Below are 12,720 nucleotides of genomic sequence, written 5' to 3'. Positions count from 1 at the left end.
TCTGCTTGCCCTTAGGTGACCGAGACTGGCGCTGCTCCGAACTCCATGGTGCCAAGCTGGACTCCAGCAACCAGGTTCCACATCGGGGGCTGCGCGGTGCTGGGTCCTCCAACGGTGACCAGATTCTGCGCTGCCTCGGTGCGGGCGAACTCCTCGGTGCTGGAGACCTGGAATGGGAGCTGTCCGAGCGCCGCCCAGCAGACCTTGACCAGTGCCGCTTCTTGGATTGCGTTGCCTCTAGTCCCGGGGACCGACATCGGCACCGAGAGGGAGACTCCTCGTCTTGAGTCAAAGCAGGCCAGCTCAATCATGCCAACCTGGAGTGACTGCTGGGAGAGCGTCCTTGCTCTATCCCCGGTGGCCGTACGGCGGGAGATCTTCCTCCTCGTACCAGGGATCTCCACCACCCTTCGGGGGACCCAACGTGGGTTTGCCCCAGGACACCGGTCCCTTCTCCCTTGGTGAAGGGGGAGGGGGACGCAGGTGGCGTAAGCAAAGCCAATAAGGCTCTTGCCACCTGAAAAGCCTTCGGTGTCGACGGCGTCAGCAGAAGCACTCTCCCACTCCCAGGAGTCAGGGGAGGCTCCCTGCGCAGAGATTCAGGCACCAGAGAAGACTTGACAGGCCAAGTTCAATGCATCTCCGCACTTGACCCTGCCCGTACCGACGGCACAGGGGAGTGTCCACACTGTGCACTGTCTCCTTCTTCAGCACCGGGGATGTTGCTCGGTGCCGAGTCGGAGCAGGATGGCTCGGACCCTGGGCGGAGTGCTGCCTCCATGAGCAAGGCTTTTATCTGGATCTCTCGGTCCTTCTGAGTCCACGGTTTAAAAGCCCTGCAGATCTTGCACTTATCTTCTCTGTGCTCTATCACAAGAACTTAAGGCACTGATCGTGGGGGTCGCTGATCGGGAAGGCCTTCCCACAGGAGGCACATAGCTTAAATCCCAGAGACCAGGGCATAGCCCGGCCGCCTAAGTCCCCGCAGGGTCTTACTTATTAACTACACTTAACAACACTTAACTACTTAAAGCTAACTAAACTACTTTGAATAACCAACAGTTCAAAGAAGGGGAATAGAACTTGCAGAGAGGAAGGCTAGTTCCAGCAGCCGTCATGGGCAGAAAGAAGGAACTGAGGGGAAGGAGGGCCGGCTGTACCTCATACTGCGGCATGTGCACGGGACTCTAGGGGGCATGAGAGCTGGCCCTACAGGATCTGCTAAGGGGAAAAAAGTTCTGGGACCCGTGCACGGGGGCGTGCACTTACCTATAGTGGAATGGACATGAGCAATCACTCGAAGAAGACGACGATTATTTTGATTTAAAAAAAAAAAATCATTTATTTTTATCCTCCCTGCTTTCCAGGTGATCTGCCAAATTAATTTTTAGCTAATTGTAATGTTTAGGATTTTAAAAGTCAAGATTTTTCAAAAGGAATCCAAGAAAGCTAGATGTTCATCTCCCACTGAATTTTAACTCCCAATTAATGGGAGTTGGGCCTTTGACGCCTTTAAACGTCTTTGAAAATCCTAATCTAATTTGGGAAAATCTTTTGTATTCTTAATGTATGAAAAATTGCAATTTAAAAATGTCTACTCTCAGTTTTGGTTCATATGTTCTAAAACTTCATAAGACTTAAACACCCACCTCTTATTTATTAATTACTAGCACGAGAAAAAAATCCTTAAATGAAGACCTGCTTTCAATCCTCTGATTAAACCCAAAGCAGGGTTGTCAGTGTTTTGGGGATACCAGCAAGACTGACCTAACCAAATCCTAAGTCTCACACAAAAACCTCTACTAAAAGCAAGATATCTTGCGTGCAGCAGCAACACTAGTGCAGTCAAGTAATTGGTCATATTAGCTGCTGTGCTGCAGCAACAGTTTTATGGCTGGCATTTTAAATGACCCACATACAGAAACACTTCTGCAAGATAAAAATTCCTTAAAGCTTTGGGAGTGTCTGCACTGCATGTGATTATTAGTGATCTCTAAGATTTGTTCAAGTCTGGAAGTTAATTCATTTACTCTAAAGGTGGAGACAGTTGGCTGATATGCTTTCTACGTGCTCAATCCTGTGATGTGCTGAGTTCTCTCAGACTTAGGCATAGAGAGTGGCACCTTACAAGCTCAAGCCTAAAAGTACCCCTCAATCATAAAGAGTGTAACTGATGATTTCCTTAGGAAACAAGTGTCCTGTTCTTATGAACACAGACTGCCTCGTGTGGGAGTAGAGAGGAAAATGGAGGAAACTTATGTTATCTCTTCAAAATATAGGGTAGAGGAATACAAAACTATGTATGGGACCAATCTTCTGGTCATGAATATGCTCAGAAAGAGAATGCAGTATAACAAAGACTGCAAGTATGCATACACTGGTGCACACATTTCTCAACTGTAAAAAAGAAGAGTTCGCCGATCACTCTTCTGTTGAAAACTTTTACCTATTACTGTTACATTAACTTTAGATATTAAAAGTAACAGAAGATTGGAAAACTTTTGTTTTCAGATGATTATTTGATGAAACTTTTACTATTTGAAATGTTCATGGTTCTCTTGAATAGTCGCATTCCCTGTTTGTGGCATGTGAGAAAAACAAAATCGGAAAAAGGAAAAACTAAACAACGAACAGCAAGCGGAATCAAGATCAGATGCAGTACCAGAAAACACCTTCCAATGTTTTTTTTAATGCCTAGACATCCTTTATAATATATTCTTTGAAGAAATTTATGTTTTCACAAATAAACTATTTTTGTACATGAGCAATTTTGTGGGACATCCAATGCCTTGCATAAGCTGTCCTATGAAAACTTTATTGATCTCTCCCAATCTACTGATTTTAGTTTGAATGTAGTATGAACGCAGAAAGGACAGCGAAAAAAAAGAGGTGGGAGCAGAGATTACAGAATTTCAGGGATCAATAGTTGTGCTATTATTTCTCCCCTTGCAGTGTTTTGGGTTATCTTGAACTGCAAAGGTGGACTGTGCGCTCCTCTTTAAAAGTATTGCTAAAAAGTGTTTCTTCAGTTACTTACTGTTATAAGCAACCATACCTACTATTGAAACTAACAAAAGTTACAAACACCCAAAAGCCCTGACATTCTAAACTTTATTTGTAGAAGTGGTTGGAAAGGAGTTTTTTTTTAAATTGGGCTTGTGCCCTTGATGCTATGATGTATATAAAGCCTTAAAGTGTTTTTGTTTTTAAAAAACCTTCGAAATGTTGGGCATATCGAGTTTTGCTTAATCTTTTAACATTTTGAAGAACAGCGACCTTTGTTCATCATGGAGGTTAAATAGCTCTTAAAAAACAACAAAACCCAGCCTTACTGAAAAATAGAACAATCCCAGTTCTAAACATTAAAACTTTCTTCACCGTTCAATAGATAAACTTTCATTCTCTCGGGATTTCATCAGTTCTCCTATCAGAATCTTCCACTCCAGACAGAACCTGAATTTCTAGTGTAAAAAAGCAGCATTATAAATCCTTTGCTCTAAAGGAAAAAGCTTCAGGCCACCTTTATATATCACAAAAAAGCAAAGAAGGGCACAAGCCCAATTTTTCTTTCAATTTGCTGATGAGCTTTACATAAAGCTTCATTTCTAAACATATTATTTGTGCTACCTATTTTCCATCCATATTTATGATCTCTATGGTCAAGAAGATTCTGTTCTGCTAGTTAATGTTTTCCACTACACATCTCTCACAATGGAATCAGTTTGTTTTGGAATACAGCCAGCATAATACTGGGGCAATTATAAGAGGAATCCAAATGGAAGAGACTCAGAGGTTTTATCCTTCTTCACAATTCAAAACATCTATTCAACTATCACTATCTGCATGCAAGTTACACAATTTTTTAATTCCAATTTTAAAAATCTAATTATATCACAAAACTTAGTTCTCATTGCCCAAGCATATATAATGTGATCAATGTCAAGGTTTAAGAATCACTGTGTAGTACAAATTAAAATTTGAACAACTGGCAACACAAATCTATCAGGAAGACTATTTGACCCTTAGATACCAATTATATTTAATGATGGGGCTGTTATAAACAATTTAACAATAGAGTTAGATGAAGGTAAACTTTCATAGCTTTGTAAGAAGCAGATCTTTACAACATTCCAAGAAAGTAGATTATTCAGGTCAACCTATCTTCTTCCTTTCTCTGTACTCCCTACAATGTAAAGTGCATAATTTCCAAAACTCAAGTATCTCCTGTAGTGACATTCCCATAAAAAATTAACTGAAAGCAAAATGTTTGAGTGTAATTTATTTTTTAAATGAAAGCTTGAGAACTGAATATTATAAACTCCTGTTTAGGATGCCAAACAAGACAGCCTGTTAGATAGACATCCTGGAAGTGACGTCCCTATGCTTCTGTTGTCATGCAGAACAATTGCTAGCAACGCAGCAATTTAAAAGTATCAATCATTCATAGAGGAGCTTTCAAGTTTTCTAAATAAGCACTGGATTGCACTGTTAGACTTTGGAGGTGCTAGACCATAAGCATGGCTATATGTAGAGAAGAAAGCTATTAACATGAATTTAGATGAATCTGCCTGACAAACTCCAAATGATATAATTTAAGTTATACTTTTCTAAGTTAACGAAAACTTTTAAAAGATAGCACAAAATCTTTTTAAAGTAAGGGGCTTAAATAAAAGTATTTTAATACTAAAACCTATTCATAAAAACAGTGCTCAGACAATTTCACAAACATGGACTTTACAAGGAAAAGTGTTTTAAAGAATCATTGCTTTCCCACTCTGTACTGGAATGGGAAATTCTTAACTACATCTGAAGTTTGCACAGTAATAGAAGTGGAGTTCACTCAAAAAGGGTTTTTTGACCAGCTTTCATATTCAACACAGGGATATTTAATGCTAGTTTCAGTGTTCTAGTTCCTCATATAGTTATATGAATTTTGTTTGTGCTTCCCCTCTCCCTTAACTGTATCAATTACTTACCTCTGTTCAAACCCACTACTCACCAATGAACTGAGCCTAGCGGGAGGGCAGCTGAGGGAAGAGCACGGAGATAAGACACAGGGGAAAGAGGGATGATTTTCCTCTGATGTCAGAATCCCCACCAATGGGAGAAGAGTGGACAAGGGAGAAGGAAAGGAAGGGGGAGAGGAGAAGGCAAGTCACAATCCCAACAACCCGTGCATTTCACGGGTATCACCTAAATTGACAATACAAAGCATCTACTTGACACGGTAATCCTGGAATCACAGGATTCCCTGATCTGCATATTTCTTTCTTAAAGAAGCACACAAACCCCATGATTTAAACCAGAACATGAGATTTGTATTTAATATGTATAATTTTGGAGTTTACATCTCTCACTTCTTAGGCTCATTTTTAAGTACTCATTGACTTTAGCAGAACATTTTGTTGTAATAACCTAATTTTCTTTTCATCATTTATGGGGGATGAACTCTGTATTTAATTCAATTTGAACAAAAAAAAATTGACCAATGTAATTCTTTAGGCACACAATACCAAGTTATGTTAGAGGCACCAGCAACACCAAATTTAAAAACAAAAACAAAAAGATGCTCCCCACACCCTACCCAGATTCATATATTTCTCATCAACCTAGATTCTGCTCCTAAAACTAGCTGGCAGTACCCTTTAAATACAACTTTTACTAAGACTAAGTGACTGTTTCAGAGAATCTTACTATCTGCTTAGATTGCGTATCTAGATAAATAGTGTGCACAATAAGGCAAGATAACCACTTAACGCCAAAAATTGGACTTTATGGAAATATAATTATTGAGTTAATTTCGCAACTGAAAAAGACTATGACTAAGTATTTAGACAGAAAATCTAAATTAAAAAAAATAAATTGCTTACCCTCTTGTTTCCTCATCTTGCCCTTTTCCTCTCTGTATTTTGATCCACTGTTCCAACTGAAGCATTGAATTAGTTCTCTGTATGACTCGTTCAGACTCCACCATATGTGGATGAACTGTATTGTGCTGGCCTCCATCTCCAGTGTCTGGCACAATATTGACAGCTTTATTCTCAGACCCATTTAAATGAACTGGCCTGTAGTGTCCAGCCTGAAGTGTGCTCACTGGTAAAGTCCTGTATTCTGAATTTAGCTTTACACTGTTAATTTTAGTTAATGGTTTATCTTGTCCAACTTTCTGAAATCCATATTTTTCAGCTTCCAAAGCCTTTTTCTCTTCGTTTTTGCTTACTTCTTTGTTTTTTTGATTATTCTGTGCCTCTGGTTTAATTAACACCCTGTGGTTTGAAATGTTATTCACTTCTCGAGGTGGTGTGTTTTCAGTTATCTTCTCTATTCTGAAAAGAGAAGAGAATGGCATAACAACATACTGCACACAAACTGTAATAGCTCCATAAAGTATTTGCTTTTGAAAAAAACACCCCTTGATTTTTATGGGTTCCAGATTGTTGTAAGAGACCATTGTCTAACCACATTAAGCTATAACAGCTGGTCTTTGGGAGAATAATCCCGGCCAGTTTTAAATGGTCAGTAGTGTGGGTGGGGGGCTGGTAAAGAACTCATCTCCACTTTTTTTCTATTTTAGGAACATCCATACTTAGGCAAACTCCAAGTTATGCCATCATAGTAAGTGGCCACTAAACGGGAGAACATCAAGCTAGAGAAACTGGAAGAGCAGATGTTAATTTCCCAAAGGCCATGACTTTGGAATAGTACATACTCTGTTGCTCTTCTCAGGACTCAAAGCCTCTGGAATGCAAACAGCCTGGAATCCAGACCAACTTCAAACCAAAGTGTTTCAGATGGCAGCATATTATGTTGCTGTCTAGCTCATAATGGTCTATACTAGTCATTTTAATATATAATGGACACATTATTTTAAACTTTATATGGTCATTGACATCAACTAGCTTTCTCCGGTATGTTGTCTTTTCAGCTATTATATATTTTGTGGAAAATACTTGTGGCTTCCTTAATTTTGGGAGGAAAATATCTGCTGACTATGGAACTGTCGCACAACATAATGATATTTTTTGGAGCCAAACAGCAACTGCTATACAGTACTTATATTATACAAGTTAACGAAATGTATATCTTGAGAGCTTAATGATTTTCTTTTTAAATTCTAGTGTTTCAAGGGTGCTTCAAACACTGGGACATTTGAGCCCTAAGTTTCCAACTGTGTAGCTAACGTGTGCCACAACTGACAATCGCATGTGCAAATGGTACATTGAGATGCATATCACCAATTATATTTCCATGCAATCTAATCAATTGCATATGTAAATATACACTGATTTATGTCTGCCTGAGTTCTGAACATAAGGCCTAAACATCTGACAAATATTAAGTATCATTCCAGAAGTTCATTTAAACCACAAATACTTTATGAGTAGTTTCACAAGTGAAATCATGATGGGTACAATTTTCATAAGCATTTAAAGGACTGAGGAACCTGACTCCCTTTTCAAAGTTTTAACCATTATTCCTATAGTTTCTTCAAGAATTCTAGACATTATTTTCAAATGCTCCACTGGTGAAATGCTTATACATGAAGTAGAATCGTATCTTTTAATACCAAGCAGTTGTTACCACATATTATTAATTAATTCCTTACTACCTTCTACACCGATGAATTGCAGATACATCAACTAGTTTAAATGTTTTTACAAGGAATTTCTTAGACTCCTACCCCAGCCACAACTGCTAGCTCAACTAGATTTTAACTAGTCACAAATGAAGTTGAACTACTTATGCAGTATAGTTTTATAGTGGAGCTGGGCCTTCTTTTGTAGGTACATTTCTCTTCGTTCAAGACAATTGACATAGCTAAACTCATTACAACTACACAGGCAATTATAAGAATTAAAGATGAATGCAATTCTGTATGAGTATGCATCTCCTAGGTGAACCAGATCTATCAAATGTGTAGGATATATTATAAACTCTTCCTCCACTATATCTCCCTCCAAAAAACAAACTAAACAACTCAAACTTGCAGAGCAGTTACAAGGGCTTGTCTGTACAAACATTGAGTTTGCAGCAAGGTAGGGTGTGAATCTACCCTGCACTAGCCTACTGCACTCTAACATTCTGTGTGCACCCTGCTAACATACACTATTAGTTTGTTAATGTGCTTTGATCTAGTCATATTTCGGAGACATTGGGACTCAGATCTACTCCCCCACTTGCTGGGTTTCAGAGCCCAGAGTCCACCCCTGCTATTTTTGATCCTGCAGAGCAAGTCCTGTGATCCCGAATCTGCTGACCTGGACTTTGAGAGTTGCCTTTTTCTGCAGTGGACATACCCTCATTGTTCATGCAGACAAACCCTGGATTAAAGCTATGCAAGACACCTAGTCCGTGTTTGCTCTGAATTCTCTCATGAAATCTCTAAGAAGTGAAAGGATACAATAACCCCTTACTGATTTCACACATATAGCTCTATGTTCACCCCTCTGAGAAATATTAAGAGTTGGGACTTCTACAAAAGAATGTATTTAATATATTTCAGCTAGAAACAGCAATGTTCATTGTGTGCAGGATGCCAGCTGTTAGAAGCAGAAAATATGCATACTAAAGACACTTAAGAAATATGCAAACTAATACTCAAACATTCATCTATGTTGATGCAAGCAGTCACAGGTTACCCATCAGGACAATGTACACTTTTCTTGCACGGTGTTGATGGATCCATCTGAAGTTTTCTACTGGCAGGTCAACATGGCAACATTAACTTATAATTTTTTTCATCGTAATTTCAACTTTTTTTGGTGGGAGTGTAGGATCATTCCCATAAGGCTGACACATCTCATCTTCTTTCTTGGTAGACCCATATACCAGGACTTTTGCCTAGGTAAGTACTTGGTGAAATTATTTTTTTTCTACAAAATGTGCTCTAAACACAGTTCAACCCAAACTAAAGGACCTTAACCAAAGAGAAAATATATGACAGGTTCTGCCAAAGATCTTTCTCAGATAAATCGGTAGAACACTAATTACAAATAAGAAAAATGGAATGCTAAAAATTTCAAAGACCAGCTCTCAAAAATTTGAAAATGCCAAAATTAAGGTTGCTCGTGCAACTTGAATTCAGCCCCTTTGTGCATACACACTGATAAGTAGGGGCCCTACCAAATTCACGGCCGCAAAAAATGCGTCATGGACCATGCAATCTGGTGCCAGGGAGAGGAAGGGCTTGGGTGTCCCAGCTGGGGCTCCTATCATGCGCTGGGTTATAGCTGCTAGCCTTGACAGACCTGGGGAGGAACAGGACTTCCTCTTCAACTGCAGCAGCCGCGCTCCCAGGAGCAAATCAGACCCACCTCTGGGAACGTTGTCCAGCTGCAGGAAGCGCCACACCTCCACTTCTACAAAGGTTCCAGCCCCCTTTGCAAATTATGACCCCCTTCCCCCCAATACCATGTGACCCTCATGTCTGCACTGCCCGCTCCTCTCCAACTGCCTAGCTCTGAAGACAGTACCTTAGTCAGCAGCAGCACTGAAGTAAGGATGGCAATACACAAAACCCCCTACAATAGCCTTGTGGCCTCCCACAACCCTCTTTTAGGTCAGGACCCCCATGATTATAACACTCTGAAATTTCAGATATAAATATCAAACCATGTAAATGACTATTTAAAAAATCCTATGACCATGAAATTGACCAAAATGGACAATGAATTTGGGAGGGCCCTAATGGGAAGTCTTTAATTACATGATCACATTCTACCTTTTGCAGTGCACTGGCTAAGAGTGATCCATTTTACAGATAGAATAGTGATCCATTTTACAGATAGAATAGTGGTAATTTGGTATTCTATTATTGTTTACCAGTGGGATTAAAACAGTAATTAATGTATTTTTTCCAATCTCTCAATTAATAGCAATTTTTAAAAAATAATTTGACAGCCCTAATAAAGCAAACATTCTGGGATGTATAGGCAGGAATGTTGTAAGCGATACATGAGAAGTAATTCTTCCATGCTACTCCACGCTGATTAGGTCTCAACTGGAGTACTGTGTCTAATTCTAGGTGCCACATTTCAGAAAAGATGTGGACAAATTGGAGAAAGTCCAAAGAAGAGCAACAAAAATTATTAAAGGTCTAGAAAACATGAGCTATGAGGGAAAATTAAAAAGTGGGTTTGTTTAGTCTGTAGAAGAGAAGACTGAGGGGGGCCATGATAACAGTTTTCAAGTACATAAGAGAAAGTTACTTACCTTGCGCAGTAACTGAGGTTCTTCAAGATGTGTCCCCTTGTGGGTGCTCCACTCCAGGTGTTAGTGCATCCTGGCATCCTTGAACGGAGATTTTTACCAGCAGTGCTCGTCCGGGTCACACATGTACCGGCGTCACTGGTGCCCTTTTCGATGCATGGGAACCAACCTCCTCCATGTTCCTTCTCTACCGTGGAGCCCTAACATTTGACTCCAAAGTAGAGTGGAGAAGGGTGGGTAGTGGAGCACCTACAGGGACACACATCTCAAAGAACCTCAGTTACTGCACAAGGTGAGTAACCCTCTTCTTCTTTGAGGAGCATCCCTGTCGGTGCTCCACTCCAGGTGACTTTCGAGCAGCACCTGGAGTTGTAGGAAAGGACTTCAAAGTTGTTAGGTTGTATGGAGGAGAGCACTGAAATTCCAATTGCCACCTCAGCTCGTGATGCTTGGTCGATAGTATAATGTTTTGTGAACGTGTGAGCCGACGGAGGGTGTGTTCTTACCCCTTGTGGTACTGATACAGTCATTTGTGTGTAACATGTATATATGCAGCCTGAAATTCACTTTGAGTGTGCGTGGGGATATGGAATTCCCTTTGGATTGTTCTGCAATTGATACAAAAAATTTGGAGGATTTCCTGAATGGTTTTATTCTTTCCATGTAGAACGCTATGGCATTTGTGATTCTGCATTGTGGCAAGCAGATCGATTGTGGGGTGACCCCATTGTTGAAATATGTTTTTCAGTATCCCGTTGTGTAACTCCCACTCATGATTGTTGCCAAACTGCTTGCTGAGGGTGTCTGTGATGGTGTTCTGAATCCCAGGTAAGTAAGCAGCTGAAATGTTGATGTTGTGCACAGGGAGTTGGATCTTGCTCCTGTCAATTGATGTAAAACATGCATGAGATGTTGTCTGTCATTATCTTTAAAAGAGTTGCCTGCTATAAGAAATAGGAAGTGAAGACACGTTGCTCTAACAGGTTTGTGTGTACATTTGTTTAGTCTAGGGTAACGGTTCTCAAACTTTTTAAATGGAGCCCTCCGTGGACTTCTGTACAATTGCGCCTCCCCTGCCCCTGAGTTTCCCCCCCCACCGTTCAGAAAAAAACAGGGCAGCAGGCAGGGGAGTGGGGAGCAGAGGCAGCAGGAGAGCAACGAGTGTGCCCAGTAGCAGCGGGAGAGCTGGTGCTGCTGTGGGAGGCGGGCGATGGCTGGGAGCAGTGGCAGCACGCCAAGTGGGGAGTGTGCTGGAGCTGGGATGGGGGGTGGGGGCTGCTTCTGCAGGAGGCAGCGCAAAGTGCGGAGCTGGACCGGCTCTGTCCCCCACTCTGCCAGCAGGGCAGCCTGGGCAGGTATTGGGATGGGGATGCTTAGGAGGGGAGCGGAGGCAGGGGGAGGCTGCTGTGGGCAGGGAACCCGGCATTGCTGGTAATGGCAGGGAAGCAGGGGTGGCAGCAGCTGGCGGAGCTGGGGATAGAGCTGGTCCAGCTCCTCACCCAGCATTCTTCCCCAAATTCCACCCATGGTGCCCCTCCTCCCCCCACGATCTATCTGTGAGAACCACTGGTCTAGGGACCATCCTCCTTGTATGGTGTGTTCTTGTAGGTGTGCTCCCCAGCCCACCAAGGATGAGTCCATAGTGATCATAACAGAGTGTTTCCTGTGTGAACAGGATCCCTGTTATTAAGTTGTTGGCCTATGTCCACAATTTCAATGATCCTTTGATTTTGTTTGACATTACAGCTTTTTTGTGTAGTGGGTGCTTGTGTGGTCTGTTCACGGTCGAGAGCCATAGTTGTAGGGCTTGCATCTGTAATCGTGCGTGTTGCACTACAAAGGTGGTGACCGCCATATGTCCCAACATTTGGAGATGTGCATACGCTCAAGGTTGGGCTATTCTCTATCAAAGATTACAGATCGAATTGGATCGAATCTGTCTCTTGGTAGAGATACCCTGCCTGTGAGGGAGTCCAGGTATGCACCTAGGAACTTTAACTGTTGCATGGGTTCTAGTGTGGACTGCTTGGTGTTTCCTTCTGCATACTTTCCTCCAAAAGTTCAGGTGATCCCACACCTGTTGGGATGGATCTTGCTGATAACCTAGTTCTGTGTTGTGGGAGATCAATGGTCTGTAAGATGTAGAGTACATAGCCCATGTATCCCATCTGGGCCATTGCATGCAGTAGGGGACTGGTGGCCCAAACCATGGAGGTCCAAACCCAGGATATGCTAGATATCTGGGATGTGGCCAACATTTGGCTATCTGCACACTGGGTGAGGAATGTTGGGGAGAGAATCTAGCCTCTTCACCTTCGTACTCATCGTCACTAGAGAACGAGATAGGAGAGATGGGCTCATCCTGGGCGAAATGTACTGGGGAGGTATCTGTCCCGTACAGTAGAAACAAAGGAGAGGATATTAGAAATTCCTCCTCTTGCTCATGATGCTGACGCTTCTCCATGTGTTTTCATTGTGCTGGTGTTGCCGGTACCAGCATTAGTGCTGAGG

The 12,720-nt window shown here is 41.6% G+C and overlaps 1 protein-coding gene across 4 annotated transcripts in view; it reads right to left on the bottom strand.

Annotated features, from left to right (window-relative positions):
• PLEKHA5 (pleckstrin homology domain containing A5) overlaps positions 1–12,720 on the bottom strand; it is a 312,397-nt gene that overhangs the window by 88,356 nt on the left and 211,321 nt on the right. For all 4 annotated transcript variants that reach the window (XM_067559175.1, XM_067559171.1, XM_067559176.1 and 1 more), the window contains exon 10: positions 5,871–6,326. In XM_067559175.1, coding sequence (XP_067415276.1) covers positions 5,871–6,326 — 456 coding nt within the window. The remainder of the gene's footprint in view (positions 1–5,870; positions 6,327–12,720) is intronic.

Source organism: Emydura macquarii, unplaced genomic scaffold, assembly GCF_026122565.2.
Source record: "Emydura macquarii macquarii isolate MOO-44397 ecotype Brisbane River unplaced genomic scaffold, CSIRO-AGI_Emac_v2 contig_2205, whole genome shotgun sequence".
In the NCBI taxonomy this organism is placed as follows: Eukaryota; Metazoa; Chordata; order Testudines; family Chelidae; genus Emydura; species Emydura macquarii.
Note: the sequence above shows the minus strand (reverse complement) of the source record. Positions and strands in the feature narration are given on the sequence as shown.